General features: G+C 37.4%; 1 protein-coding gene across 1 annotated transcript; it reads left to right on the top strand.

Moving 5' to 3' along the window:
- Positions 1 to 2672: 2672 nt before the first annotated feature.
- Positions 2673 to 14740, top strand: LOC141350420 (uncharacterized). The gene is made up of 3 exons (XM_073855506.1): positions 2673 to 3995; positions 4142 to 4460; positions 11600 to 14740. The coding sequence occupies exons 1-3, from the start codon at positions 3951 to 3953 to the stop codon at positions 12808 to 12810; spliced, it is 1575 nt and encodes a 524-aa protein (XP_073711607.1). The 5' UTR covers positions 2673 to 3950; the 3' UTR covers positions 12811 to 14740.
- The last annotated feature ends 1811 nt before the right edge of the window (positions 14741 to 16551 follow it).

Below are 16551 nucleotides of genomic sequence, written 5' to 3'. Positions count from 1 at the left end.
TTATTTATACAACATTATTGTAAAATGTTACCTAAATGGCTAAGGTCAGAGTAAAACATATTTCTGTCTAAAATTTCTCTACAACTTCTCTAAGCTCTGTACAGAACTTCTCCCACAGAGAATTATTAATTATTGTTTAATTAATTGTCTTTAACAATTGACGATTGGCTATTTTACTGAAAGCCGAGACAGTGTACTGGGTGGGTATTTCCCCATTCACTGTGGCATCTACACGTGGCCTACAAAACTACATTACATACCCAAACAGAAACAAAGCAATGTGTTGCTGTTGTGGGATGCAAAGATAAAAGATTTACAGCAACTGCTCATGATTAGAGATACTATGAATCACTAATCTAGTTACAGCTTCATGCTTTTATAACAATGCTAGTTACTTAAAGATTATTACAGTTTTTCTTTTTTTCCCCTTGCCAAGTCACCTTACAGGTTTTCCATCAGTGAAAACAGAGATTTAACCACTATAACCTATTTTTAGCCATCACTTGCAAATAATTGAAAATAAAATGCTTATTTACATTTAGTCATTTAGCCGACACTTTTATCCAAAGCAACTTACAAATGAGGTAAACAAAAGAAGCAATTAACAGCAAGCGCAGCAGTACATACGTGCACTAGATCTAGTCCCATCTAACACAGTCTCACACACATAGCCAATTATAAAAAAATTTTGTGTAAAATGAAATTTTTTCACAGAAATATTTATTGGCCACTGTTTGCTCATTACTCGAATAGTTTTTGGTAACTTCAATTTTTTTCCCTATAAGATGCTTTAGCAAGGATGGCTCCGACTAATCGTATTTAAATTCTCTGCCCTAGCAGGACTATTCAATATAATAATGATTGCAGGACCAGAATAGACTACAGGAGTTATTTTACATTAATGTGTTTGGCAAATGCATTTAAGTTATAGATATTATCAATGTGTATCTTCCCCGAGATTTAAAGAGACCCTTTTTGCTCATTGTCAAGTTGATAGCTCGAAGACATTTACATGATTTAAAGTTTAAGAAAAAAAATTCTTACTGTACATTAATGCAGCCTTTTTCTCACCTTCTGCCTGAAATGCTCGGTTGTAGCTCCAGCTTCTTTAAAGCCCCCACTTGTGACAGGATCAATCAACTCAAATTGGTCAACTTGCTCAGTCTGTTCTGATTTGCAACCACTGGCAGCATGCATTTACAAATTATTCTACACAGCACAAATAAATGCAGACAAAAATACCGTTATTGGGCCCCCGTAGCGGTCGGTGACTTCTTTTTTTGAGGGCGCTTGATGCGAAGTTCGTCACAACATGTATGTAGCTCGTCGTGTGTGGTTCCTTCTGCGCTTTGATAGATCCTGTGTGCATCACGTGTCATGCCAAAATAAGTGCCTGCTGCAGACGCGTCTAAAGAGTTTATGATAAAAGAGATGCTCATATTTGCCAGATACTCGCATAATCTCATGCATAATCAGAGTTTATGCAATGTTTTCACAAATCAGGCTCTATCTAAATTGACATAAACTGCGACTGCATGTTCATTTAAAATATAAAATGCATTACGTCTATGGAATGTCCCCACAAAACATGGAAACCAGAATGTGTGAAATGTCCGTAATCGTGTCCAGCTTGATTTGTGAATTCTTTGAAAGTAAAATCATGTTAATCCGTTGAATGCAAATGAAGATGACAAATACAAGTTTTTTTTTTACAAATAGTGGCTATTTTTGCAACCTGTGTATTTGTCATCTTCATCTGCATTCAACGGATTAACATGATTTTGCTGTCAAAGAATCCACAAATCAAGCTGGAAATATGTACAAAATGTCTAAATGACTAAATGTCTTCTTTAGGCATCGTCTGTGTTTAGTGTGAACTATCTTGCATGGCACTAGAAACACATCTTGAGCGTTAGTGAGCAGAATGAAGTAAAAAGTCTAATTTCTTTACTATTAGAAATGTTGATTTAATTTTATTTAGGTTTAAGAGATCCTGAAGTTTCCTGCTGCTCAAGTGGAAGGGGAGTTTTCACTAAAATCTTGACACATCAGTTTACATTTTTATTCAGTTTTTAATAACACATACACATCTCCTGTATTTATACTGGATGTTTTGTATTAAAGAGACAGAGAAACAGTTATATATGACCATTATAACATTGCAAAAACAACAAATCTAATTCTGGCATGGTGGATTTTTTTTACAGTACTGTATATTTATTTTCTTGCATGGCACATTCTGTAAATTAGCCTGCTATACACATATGCATATTGATGGACCCAGGGAACGAAGCAAATGGTTGTCTGATGTGTGTCTGCTGTTTTTAGATAAAAACAAGGGTATCAAGGGCAGCTATCAACTAGATTATAGGTGCAGGCATTGCAAATTGATGGACACATTAGGTAATGGTTGTCTGATGGTCCGTCTTGAAGCAAATAACTTCCTACAGCAATCAGGAAGTTATTAGTGTAGACAACTACTCATTGATGGCCTCATTGAGTAATGGTTGTATAATGGTAAGTGATGTTTTTAAAGATAAAAATAAAGTCATTTTCACCAGTCAGTCAGTTATTAAAGCAACACTATGTAGTTTCCATGTAAAAATGACTTACAGCTCCCCCATGTGGTTGAAAAGCGCAACAGTGCCTGGTATCAGACACTCCTCTGCAGGCAGGGAGAGGGGCAGAGCACGCCACTTTCAGAGTGTGCTTGTAGCAGCTAGGAGGCTGCTCAGGTTGCAGCAACAGTACAATTTGTCCAGTTAAAAGTTGTTCTATCACTGAAATAATATTAGAGACATTATTTAAAGGTAAAAAAAATACATAGTGTCGCTTTAAGTGTAGACAAGTATTCTGATGGGCTCACAAGATAATGGTTGTCAGAAGGTTGTTTATTTTCAAGGTTATATTCAGCTATCAGGCAGTTATTTGTAAAACAAATGGATACCTCTTGTTTTCAGAGACTTCCTCTAATGAAAACCTTCTTTTACCAGAGAATACATCATATAACAAACACACATGTTTACAGAATCATATACATTTCAGATTTTAACAGAAATATTCCACCTTTTTATTGTTTATTTCAACCTACTTTTAGTGAAAATCAGTTTACAATGAGTACACACTGAGTAATTCCAAATTTTCCTTAAATAATCTCTGACAATCTGGCCTGGTCCAGCAAATAGGTTAGCAACTGTACTCTGTAGTCAATGCTGATTTATAAAATGCGATGGCTACACTTTTTCAGAGCTATGCATAATTGTCTTGTCACTGGAGTTTAGGCTTTGTTGTACAAATGTATCTGAATGTTTCACTTGTAACTCTCACTGGTCATCTGTACATCTTTGAGAAGTCATCCCCCACCAGTCACTTTAGACCTTCCCAGCATTTGAACTTTTAAACACATGGATAGTATTATGTAGAATAATATTTTCTAGCCTAAAATGACAATATTGTTTTTGTTTGTCATAGTCTTAATAGAAACCAGAACAGATGTTTTTCTGTTATTCCCATTCTTTATTTCACCTATCATGTTTTTTCTTTATATTTTATAGATTTTGCAACCAACAAGCACGTGCTTCTCAATGTTTGGTAACTAGCAATGTTCACAAAGTCTAGTGCTATTTAATCGACTTTCTTAATCTGGTCATAATCATCTCTTTCTTGTTCCTTAAAGCTCTTTTTACTTTTCATTGTAATTATACATTTCATCTGATTTTCCCATTCTTTAATAATTCTTGTGTAACGAACGACAGATGAATAAAATGTTGTGTGTATTCTCTCTCCAGTACAGCAGGAGGCGCTGCAGCTCTTTAGTCCGCCGATAAACTCACTAAAGAAAGAAAGAAAGAATGAAAGAGCTCGTGTGTGATGTGTTTTTATCCTGAGTGTTTTTTTCCTCTTAAATTGAGTGTAAACAGAGTCTTGTCTTTGTGTGCTCAAGTGAGGAGATGACAAACCTGAGGTCAAGAGGAGATGAAGGACTTAGGAGAGAGGTTTGTACAGCATAAACATCCTTTACTATCTGTTTGACAACATCAAATAATTTTATTATCTTTGTGTGTTTGTGTGCGTGTTTGTCTGTATCTGTGTGCGTGTGTGTGTGTGCGCGCTTGTGGTTTGTTGTGAATCTTCCACACAGGACTCAGATCTCAGTCTGACTTTACTCTGTTATACTGAGTCAAAGCTCACAGACACTCAGGACACTACAGTGTGTGACAGTAAACAGAGCTTACAGAATCATCAAACCTCCACAGAGTCTCTGGATTCTGTCTGTAACACTGAAGAACAGCAGCAGATCCTGAAGATGTGTTCAGTTAATCTGATCGACTTCAGGAACCACCACATGATGAGGGTAAAAACTGAACCTACAGAAATAAAAACTGAACCCAAAGACATAAAAATTGAACCTACAGAAGAGGAAGATCACACTGAGGAAGAAGATGATTTTATTCCGTCAGGTATGTCAACTCAATAATTGTAGGGGAGAGTGGGGTAAAGTGAGACATCGGGTAAAGTGAGACACCCCCTGTATCTAGGCAACGGAACACATTTGTGGTCCTGTGACCATTATGTTTTTAAGCCCCTAAAATGTCCCCTTGGCCATGAAGGACAGGACCTCATGCTGCTGTGGTTAGCATGTTTTTTTCACAAAAATATATTTTTTGCTTGTAAAAGTAAATTTTCTTGCTGTCAACTTAATCAACTGTTGTGCCTAAGCAAATTGATTCAGGTAGAAAAACTTATATCACACATGTTTATGAACTACCAACATATAAAACCTTGTGATGATGCTAGCTGAAGATTAGTCTGAATTTCCAAGAGAGAGAGTTTTTTTCCAAAAGGTGGCGGTGGGGTAAAGTGAGACAAATGCTGTGGGGTAAAGTGAGACATGAGGCACAAGTTCAGTTTAGTCTAAAACATATTTTAATGTAATATTACATTACATATGTTTTATTTTTAATGTTATAAACATTGCAGAAAAACCATTATGCCTAGTCAATACACCAGGAAGACATTCTGGGGAAAAAACACCCCTTGAGGAGATGGAGAGTGCAGCTGCTTAGGTCAAGGAAGGAAAGAAGTCTCTAATGCTACGTACACACCAAACGCGAGGCATCATGGTACTGTGGGTTCACACCAGACACAAGTTCAACAATTTGTGCAAGTAGATTACATAAAAAGTCAATGCAAAGACGTGATCAGATACGTCCTCGCGTGTGGCGATGCGAATGACGTGAAATGGGTGGCGCGTTTACCACGAAAACACGCGCTATTTGCCTCAAACGTGTCTTCGCCCAGTTTGAAAATATTCAACTTGAGCGAAAAATTCGCATTACACAATGTTAAATCCTGCGAGTAATCTAGAGTGAGTAACGCGATGCCCCGCATCTGGTGTGTACGTAGCATTACTCACTCTAGATTACTCGCGGGATTTAACATTGTGTCATGCAAACTTTTCCCTTGAGATAAATATTTTTAACTTGGGCGAAGACATGTTTGAGGCGAATAGCGCGTGTTTTCACGGCAAATGCTCCGCTCATATGGCGTCGCTGCATCTGATCGTGTCTTTGCATTAACTTTGAATGTAATCTACTTGCACAAATCGTTGAACTCGCGTCTGGTGTGAACCCACAGTAAGAGCAGCTGCAAGGGATAGAAATATTGATAGATGGTTCTGATTGTCTTTTCCGCTGACCCCCAGACACTAGCTGGCTCTAAGGGTCCTTTGTTCTGACCCTCAGACTGCGGTCGAATCTAACTGGTTCTGCCATTTGAATGTTAATTAAAACATTTTGAATTGTCGAAGCCAATGGTGTAGTGGCCAGTGCTCCGACATGTGGTGCTTTCACACTTTCTGCGACCCCAGTTCGATTCCCGGCTCGTGGTCATTTGCCGATCCAATAGGGCCTACCCTTCTCTCCTCCCTGTACTTTCCTGTCCTCTCCGAAACTCACTGTGAAATAAAGGCAAAAACTGGCCAAAAAAATATAACTTTTGAATTATATTATGTTGTATTTGATTTTGGTTCAGAGTTACTGTACTTTCAAGTGTTTAGAAAAATAACGTTCTTAATTGACCAATCCCCTTGATTCTGTTACTAGTCAAACATTAGTTCTGTAATGTGTGGTTGTCAAGCTAGCTGTCAGGATTTTATCTGTTACAATATGTGCTGTTATGGTAGTTTCAGAGTGGAAAAAGTAAGTGGATCAGTTTACCCCGAGCTGGTTCACTTTACCCCCTTGATTTTTCTGGTCTGTCTCAGTTTACCCCTAAGCTGGGGTAAAGTGAGACACAAGACCACTTTTTTTAAAACAATCATATTTTCACTGCTCTTTGTCCTGAATACATTCAAGTAATTTCCATAGCTAGGAAAAATCCTGAATTAATGGGAAATGTGTAAATTTGACTGATATATCATTTTAGCTCGCTTAGAGGGGAGCAAATGTAAAAAATGTCTCACTTTACCCCACTCTCCCCTATATACCATTATTTGAGTACTTGTTTTAAAAAAATAAAAGGGGGGTTAAGTCATAAACGGGTAAATTGTATAGACACTTGTCTTTTTTTCAAAATGTGATTTTTTTATAATAAGCCCGACTGTGTTCTCGTCTATATTTCTGAACTTGAATGTCTGTTTCAAGCTGTTCAGATTTGTTGTTGCTAAAGCGCTAATTCGACATCACACCGCATCTGAAAATCCGTACTTTGGAATCTGGACTAGCGCCTCGTTGCATGTTGCTCTAAAGTAAATGCGTATAACTCAAACTCGTGACAATGATCCACGAGAAAGGCAACAAACCTCTTAATTATAAAGTAGCACAACCTCGATCCCCACCAGAATAGAGAGTCTTTGTGCCATTCACCAATTATCAGTCATCTTTATAAACTGAAAGCCCAGGTTCAGGTAAATGTGTAATTGTCCATCTCACAGTAAAATGAAAATGTATTACACTGCAAATACCTTAAAATAATCATTAAACATAATAGTGCTAATCTCTTTACATTGTATGGCAGTGAGACAATATGGTTTGTTTCTTTTTACAAAACAGTTCGTTCCAGAGTCTTTGTTTCTCCCGGGAAAGATTGTAGGCGTAGATTATTATGCAAAGTGTTCGTGTCTATATAGATAGAGACAGGCAGGAGATTCAATCCATATGACAACTCGTTTCAGTGATTCAGAGTCGACTCCCAGTCCCTACATTAAAACCCAATAACTTTATTAATTGTGCACTTTTTGGTTTAACTACTTTGCACATTGTTTTCATTGATGGAGAGCTACATGATACACTGCAATAGAGGTCATTTTCAATTTTGGATCTGTGTGGCTCTTTAAATGCACAAAGTGACTGAATGTGTTCAGTCTAATGGTTTTCTTTGTGGCATATAGTAAATGATGACAAAAATGTTAGTATATTCTTAAGGGTGTGATTAATCTGAAAATATATTTAAGTACAACTTTAATTAATAATAATTATTTAATAATTAATATTAGGGATGCTCCGATCAGGATTTTTGCAGCTGATATCGAGTACCGATTTGTTGTCTTCGTGATCGTCCGTTGTAGCCATTCAAAGGCTTACTGAGAGTTTATAAAATCAGATCTTGAAAATAGCCTAAAGTTTTCTTGTGTGTGCGCGCGCGTGTTTCATCCGTCCACTTCACCAGTGCATTAACCCAGTTGCGAGGTTCTGTGAACTTAAATACAGTATCTTTAAATGTGTGTTTGTTCCTTCACATGAAGCTATTGAATGTATTAAGAAGACTTTGAATATAGTGCATTGAATATGGTGCTTGTCAGTAACAACCACGCGTAATGCACAGTAACGGAAGTGGATCGGTCCTGTTAGTCCGATATCCAATCCAGCCAAATAAGCCTGGATCATCCCCAATATAGATCCAGAATATCGGCTCGATGCATCCCTACAAATTTACTTTCTTTTGTGGGGTGTCTGTCACTTCGAATCTGTCATGGTTCTGCCATCTTGTCCTTTGTTTAATCTAGTCTTGTGGCAGAATCATGACAGACTCATGTTTTGTGTGGGTTCACGTGGTCTTAGTATTGGTTTACTAGACCACGTGTTCCCTGTGTCTTGTCTCTTTTACCCCGCTCCCTTGTCATCCTCCTCATTATTGTTTGATTCTTATCACCTGCTCCCCTCTTGATTTGTTACCCTATTTAATCCTCTTGTATTCATTGTCCTGTGCTTGTGCATTGTTACCATACCTGTGAGTACTGTGTTCTGCTGTCAAGTCTAGTGTTATCTTTATCAAGTGTTTAGTCTAGGTTATTGTTAAGTGTATCCAGTTTTGTGTTTCAGTGTAGTTTGTTATCCAGTCCTGTTTAGTGTTCAATCCATCTGTTCTAAGTTATCCTGTTTATATTGTTTTGCCCCCTCGTGGGTTTTGTTTTCAGTTTTGTCATTTAATAAAAGTCTTCCGTTAGTACCTCCTGTCTGCTTTTGGGTTCGTCCTACACACCTTCATAACAGAATCAGAAAGAATCCCAGTTTATGTTTTTCTTTGGTATTAATTCGATCAAATAACACTTGATCTGGCTCTGAAGACGCCATTATCACACTCTGCGATTCGATTTCGATTAATCGTTTAGCCCTAGTAATGCAGTATATTATTGTTTTAATAGAGAATCAAATAAATAAGCACAACAAATATTTCTTCTGCAAAGAAAAATGTAATATGCCGGATGCGATTGTTTTGAACAAAGCAGGAAGTGAAGCGCTCTCTTAAGACCCCGCGGAAACCCTGTAAAAGTCTTAAATTCAAAATCAAAATTTCAGGCCCTAAAAAGTCTTATTTGCTGACCTTGGTCTTAAATAATTTTAAACAGGTCTTAATTTTCCCACGTCCATGTAACGCTACCTCTAATGCTGATTGAAATGCTCCGATAGAATGTTTTTTTTTTTTGCTAATTTCTTTCGCTCGTCCCAAAACGAAGCGACATGAAAAAAAGAATACAATATGTCTGCAAGATGCGCTAACATTACTTCAGATTTGTAAATTAGCATCTTTTTTAAATAAACGCTTATGAAAAGTTACCATGATTTTACCATGCTGTACCGCAGACGCTGGTGGATTCTTAAACTCAATAACAAGTTCACCATCAGTAAAGGGAATCTGTCTGACATCCGAGCGAAGCAGATTAAATGTGCTGCTCTGCAATAACGCGCTCTTGAAAATTGTCAAGAAAATAAACATCATATAACACATCAAGCCCATAGGTGGGGGGATAGGGGGTGCGGGTGGTTCGAACAAACCCTCCCTCAGTGCCAAAGGTCCAGATTTAAAGTTGTTTTCTTTCATGTGATTATTCTTGTCATTATAGTTTTAGGCCCTGCTTACATGAGAATGCTCGAGGTGAAAACACAAAAAAAATTATCGGATGTGCCTTTCGTTTACACAGCGACGGCATTTTTGGGGCTTAAAAATGCAAAAAACTGAAACCACCCTCCAGAGTGGAAATCTTAAATTGTTCTACCGTCGCATTCCTGTCTAAAGGGTAAAAACGCAAAAGTCTGCTGCTCACCGTTGCTCTCGTCGCGTACGCATTTATGTCACAGGCATGCGCCAGTTCAGGAAAATTACAACAAACCAAAAATTATTTCCATACGTCGGACCTTTAAGTTGCCATAGCAGCTCTGACAAATAGAGCTTTCCAGCAGCGAAATATTCACAGCTAGTATTACTGATCAGAGAAGTTGCATTAATACATACCTTAAATTACCTACCTGACTTGAACCATAGGAGCGCTGTGTTGGAGACACCCATAGCCACGAGAAAGAGCTGGTGTCACATGAGGGTGTGTGTTGTTGGAATTTCCAGTCTTTTGGAATGAGCAGACCAGTCCCTCCACCCCCTCCTGTTGTGTGAGGACTGTGGGAGAAAGTGTAGTTGGAGAGGGCAGCCGGAGTGGTAGTGTCCTCTGGTTTTATCCAGGTCTCAGTAAGTACTAGAACAGAAAGACCAGAATGTGAAGCAATAGCAATAATGAAATCTGCTTTGTTTACCGCAGTTCCATAAGCCAACGGGAAAAGTCAGTGAGGCAGTGGTGGACTGTGAGAGAGTGCGGTGGTTATTAGCATTTCGTCTGCGGCAATGTGATACAACTGATTTACGAGTTGTAGTAACAGTAGAGATTTGAAAACACATAGTAAAATAGAAGAATAGGAAATGTGCAATAGAGGAAAAAGATAGATAAATAAATAGAAAAATAGTTAGTACAAAAAGTGCAATACTCAAGTGCCCTGTTGGTGTCCCAGCTCATAACCATGTTACGAACATGGGAGGTTGCGCGTTGCAACATTCGTCTGTTATAGGACAACTTTGTTTGAATAAACGAACAGACACTGATTAGCTACTTGCTCTCTAGTTAACAGCAAGACAACTAGCAGTGAATGTGCTTTCACCGCTATCACCCAACAACCCCATCCTTCTTTAGACTAGGAAGCTTCTCCGTCTAACCTGGCGACAACTGACCCTTCGCAGGGAACTTGATTGACAGGTGATCTGACCAATCATACTTCTTCGCTATCCAAAGCAGTCAGGAGAGTTAGATTAACATTGAATGATTTGAACTTGAAAAGCGGAGTGTACTGAGACCTTTCTGCGGGTAAAAACAACATTCCTTCTTCTGATCATTCATGTTTATTTGATCCTATAAATGAACTAGAAGGAAGAGATGATTTGAAAGGTGAGATTTTGTTTAATATTTTTAATATCCAAAGTAACCAAATCGTGACCTGGTCTGTCCTTTCTGTCAGCGCGTTGTCTGTGTCCTCCCTGCTTTGCGATGTATTTTTCACTGCGTGAGAGTGGCGTATCTTGTCAGATATAGTGACAGTAACTAAGGGGGTTGGGTCTTTGCGACGGTCAATTGACCTGATATATTCTCTGTTCAGGAGTCATCTGCACGTCTCACTTACGCTGTTTTCCAAAGAATTAAATACAGTTGGAAACAGACTGTTAATAATTGTTCAGTATTTAAACATTCTCTATGATAATTTTTTTTTTAATTCCAATGATGGTGTTCAACTATAACCGTGAGTCTCACGGTAATAACCGTCACACCCTTAGTCTTCATTCAAAAGCTAAAGAAATTAAATGAGTTTTTAAATAAGACTTAAAAGTTGTAACTGATGGAGCTGACCTCACATGGAATGGAAGACTATTCCAGAGTTTTGCACCGAAACCCCAAAAACATTAGGTTCCCACCACCATGTTTGACAGTGGGGATGGTGTTCTTGGGGTTGAAGGCTTCTCCTTTATTACGCCAAATAAACGCTACATCATTGGGGCCAAACAATTAAATTTTTGTTTCATCTGAAGAAGTCGTCGTCGTCTTTGTCCAGATGAGCATTTGCAAAGCCCAAGCGGGCTTTTCTGTGCCTTATCTGGAGAAGTGTTTGGATGGCCTTGGTGGTGATCCTTGGATTCTTTTTTACCTCTCTCACTATCCTCCTGGCCAGCACAGGCCAGCACTTTTGGCTTCCGACCACATCCTCTGAGATTTGTACATTGCAACTCATTTTGTCTGCACAAATAAGAGTGAAAAGAGAATTGAATTGTTTTGTGTTTCTTTCAGATGTGAAGATTGAATCATGTTGTGATGGAGAAATAACGTCCTCAACATCAAAAGAGCCACTGACAGCACAAACTCTGTCCTGCATCACCTGTGGAGAGGCATTCAGCTCACAAAGACATTTAGAGAGACATGAGACAAAACACACAGAACAGAAACTCTTCACCAGATCTGAGATCAGTTTTACTACCTTACAAGAGAAAAAACTTAATTCAGAAGAGCACAGAGAGAAGAAGAAGAAGAAGCAGTTTCACTGTGAGCAGTGTGGCATTATTTGTGTCTCTTCCTCAAATCTAAAAGTTCACATGAGGTTACACAGTGGTGAAAAGCCTTTCAACTGCACTGAATGTGGAAAATACTTCACAACCAAACAAAGTCTTGATTTTCATAAGAGAATTCACACAGGAGAAAAACCATACGAATGTCCTCACTGTGAGAAGAGATTTAGCCAAAAACAATGTTTAAAGTCGCACATGCTTTTACACACCAATGAGAGACCACATCACTTTAGGGATTCTGAAGAGAAACCCTATCAATGTTCACACTGTGATAAACGTTTCCGTTATAAATCTCAGCTGGCATACCACGAGAAATTTCACACTGGAGAGAAACCTTACGTCTGCGCTCACTGTGGAAAGAGCTTCTGTACTTCAAGTTCTTTGACTCATCATCAGAGAGTTCACACTGGAGAGAAACCTCATCACTGTAACGTTTGTGGGAAAAATTACACTCAACGTTGCAATTTACTAATGCATCAGAGACTTCATACAGGTGAAAAACCTTACAAATGCTCTCAGTGTGACAAGACGTTTACTTCACCAGGTTACTTAAAAGCCCATGAGAAAGTTCACACAGGAGAGAAACCTCATCACTGTCATGTTTGTGGGAAGAGTTTTAATCGACGTGACAATTTATTGGCACACCAGAGACTTCATTCAGGCGAAAAACCTTTCAAATGCTCTCAGTGTGACAAGACGTTTGCTCAGTCAGGTAACTTAAAAGACCACCAGAGAATTCATACTGGAGAGAAACCTCATCACTGTAGTATTTGTGGGAAGAGTTTTAGTCAATTGTCAAACTTTCAAAGGCACCAGAGACTTCATACTGGAGAGAAACCTTACAAATGCTCTCAGTGTGACAAGACGTTTACTTCATCAACTAACTTAAAAGCCCATCAGAGAGTTCATACTGGAGAGAAACGGGTAACACTTTAAAATAATGGTCCATACTTAATAGTTAGTTACACAGGAACTAATGCAGAACAGATGATTAGTGATGCATAAACACTGAAATCACTACTGATAACTAATAAAGAATGGCGATTAACTAATCAGTAGGTAATAGCATACTAATGTTTGGGTTAAGTAACAACTAGTTACATATTAACTACTGCATGTTGAAAAATGCTGGTGAACAATACATTAACCAAGACTTATTTCAAGTAACTATGAATTTACTACATATCAACAGTCACATACCAATAAATAAGGTCTGATCCTGTAAACTTTTTCGGCGTGCTGTCCCCCTTTGTGTAAGGTGCATCCCTTCGTGCTCCCCCCAAAAATGTAAAACCTATTCATTTGTATTACACAAAACATGTTAAATTCTACAATGTGGTGCTGTTGGTTAGTAGCCTTATTGTTCTGAGGTTTAATTACACAGAATTTATGATAATGTGTTTTACAAAATGTTATAAAATTGGGGGGCCCCAGTTTGAAAACCATTGCTGTACTATAAATAATACAATCTGAAAAAAAAGATGTTTAGTTAAATACTTTGAATAACTCATGTTACCTATCATCACTGAAAGGGTAAAATATGGAAACTCTTTAGGATTCAATTCTAATGTTACCATATAATTGAATTATCTTATTGATTTAACTATAAACAACCTAAGGAATACACCTCTTAATCTCTAACTAACTTACCTTACAAAATACAGATTCCATGTTTTCAACCTCTGTTAGATATATCCCTCCTTATTGAAGGATTCTACCTTAGATCCTCACGTGGAGAATGTTTTTATTATTGTGTTTTTTAGTTTATTCCTAATCATTTATTTACATAATCATTTTGTAATCATTAGTTATCCATATAATTGTTTATTTGATTATTCAGTATTATCCATTTCGTTATCATTTTTATCATTATATTTTCATTTAACATTTATTCATTCATTTATTTATTCATTATATTTCTATATTTTATTATATTATTCATTCATTCATTATATTTCTATGTTTCATATGTCTTATTGATTTCTTTGTTGTTCAGTCGTATAGTTTTCTCACATTTGTGAAGTTTCACGAGCTGTCCTGTCTCTTTATAAACAGAGATAGATAAAGAGAATGTTTATGGAAGCTCAAGGTTTGTGGGATGTTGCTATTAAGCATTTTTGTATAACAGTGCATGTTGAATTCTTGCTTGTGGGACATGAGTTGAACAGGGTTTGAACATTGAGACATATGCAACTGAAGTTGTCCATCAATAAAACTCTGTTCTATTTATTCATCTAAACCTTCATCTCATGTCCTCTGCTTGTGCTCTTCTCTAGCAACGATTGATCCACCTCTTAACTGACAGAAGCCTGTTAAACAAGTAAACTTATATTTTCTAACGTGATCTGGTGTCCGGGGCTGGGTCGTTTTTTATTTTGTCTGTGGTGTGGAGACCTGATCTAACAACCGTAAGTCCATACATACCTTTTTCATCTCTGTGCGTCCTGTAAGTCTGTCTGACGCACCCACCGCTAGCTTAGTTTAGCACAAAGACTGGAAGTAAATGGCTTCAGCTAGCATACTGCTCCAAGGTGCGCCAAGCAGGTTTCACAAGGACTTTTCACGTGTGTATCGTCATGAAAATAATGCATTATAACTTACCATTAAACTTAGAAATATAGTAGAGATAATGGTTTTGTGTATTCAGAAGATGTCATTCACTATTAACTGTGGGGTGCAGGGCTGTTAATGATAACGGGATACAGCGTGCTATGAGAGGGATTGGAGAGATTGTTCATTCGCGTTAGTAAATTAAAGTCGCCGTGAACGGAAATAGCAACAGTCTTATTTTCTCCGTGGTGACGTATATCCAAGTGAAACGGCTTCTGACGTGAAAAATAGGTTGGGCAGGACTTGAATTCATCCATTGAGATCTGATTGGATCGTTTGAAGTTGGGTCTTGTTGCTAATTGCTAATCGCTGCGATCTTTTTGCGGACCCCGCCCACCTGACATAGGCTACCATATGACCGGAAGTAAAGAGAGATCATTTCGAGTAGGGGAGGAGATTTGCGTTTTAAGATTATGAAGGCATATTATTATTATTTTTTTTAAATAATGAAGCTCACAGATAAATAATTTGTAAAAAAAAATCACAATATTCCATAACAAATCATAGTTTTTAATTTCATTACAACTTTAAAGCCAAAAATGCTCCCCAAGTTGTCTTCTCTATTTATAATGACAGACATATTCGATTTAATGTATTTTTATGAGATATTTTTAATTTCTGGAAATATTTAATACAGAATATGACACACAATGCAGGATACCAAAAATGCAACATTTTGTTGATTTTGCGCTCTTTCGCGATCACAAACAACTGGAGGGACTGACTGGGAGCTGACATCTAACTCCAGATTGTAAAATCAGTATTTTGTGTCTGGTAAACCCTCAATTACACTAATAAATGTGACCATTTAGTGCTGTGATATGCTGTGTTCACTGCCAAGACAGACACAAATATGGCGGCAGGCATGGCGGAAGTGATGTCTTTGGTACCCAAATGAATACCTTAAACTTTACATTTAATAACCCCTTTAAACACTTTCTTTCTAAAATCATTAGTAATTGAAATATTAGAGAATTGTCACAACTAAACTAAGAATTCATTATTTAGATGGACTTCATGCCTGTTTCAAGAAATACATAGCAAATTATGTATACATGGAATATGAGAAACCTTAAAGAAGGATGTAAAACCTGTGCAAACATCTCAGTAAAAGCCTAGAAGTTCACCACATCGGCCTATACCCTGGTGGATATGACTTGAAAAGGGCTCTGCACTGCAAGCATTCCCTGATGCTGTAAAGAACATAAACTCTGTCCAGTAGACGGGAGTAAAATTCTTCCAGGTAGCCACACCTTAAAGTTTAAAGACAAAATACAGGAAAGATAAATAAAATGCTTAACTGCATTTAACAGTAGGGTGAATCTTACCGTCTAGCCATGCAAAGTGTTCTGTTTTCCGAAAAACTTCTTAGGTGACCACATCCCTAAACCATCTGCATACCAGAGAAAGTGTCAAATATGCAGTCACCTGTTGACAAAATAACATACATATGTTTATTTATACTATAAAAGTCACATTATATAAACACTGACTACAGACAAGACAAACCTGATAGATTGTTTTCACATTTAATACTCTGAATAAAGATTAATATTATTTGATAATACTACAAATAAAATATGAATATATACAGTACTGTACAGAAGGCATGTTAGTATTTTCACAAAAAAAATGTTTTAAGCCAGTTATTTTTATCTTTTGCTGTAGTGTGTTAGTAGGAAATTACAGTTTACATTTCCAAACATTAATTTTGCCATTAATTGTAATAATCCAGTGAGATTTTGGTATTTACCAAAAGGCTGACAACAGCCAGTGTGATCCACATGGAGATCTTTTGTACTGAATGTAAATATATCTCTAATAAAGTGAACATAATCCACATTGGATCGCAAACAGAAAATGAGTTAAACTGAAATATTATTAAATGTCTTTGATGCTGATGTTAACTAATAATATGAAATCATCTGCAGCGCCGACCAATATAGTAATTGTACATAATCCCTTCAATTTCATATCTGAACAACTATGTAGCTGCAACAACTAAGAAAAAATACCTCTCGATGCACACACATATTGAGTGTCATCGTCAGTTCTGGCAGGCCAGGT

Source organism: Misgurnus anguillicaudatus, chromosome 18 (genome assembly GCF_027580225.2).
Source record: "Misgurnus anguillicaudatus chromosome 18, ASM2758022v2, whole genome shotgun sequence".
Taxonomy (NCBI): Eukaryota; Metazoa; Chordata; class Actinopteri; order Cypriniformes; family Cobitidae; genus Misgurnus; species Misgurnus anguillicaudatus.
This window is presented reverse-complemented; position numbering and strand designations above follow the sequence as displayed.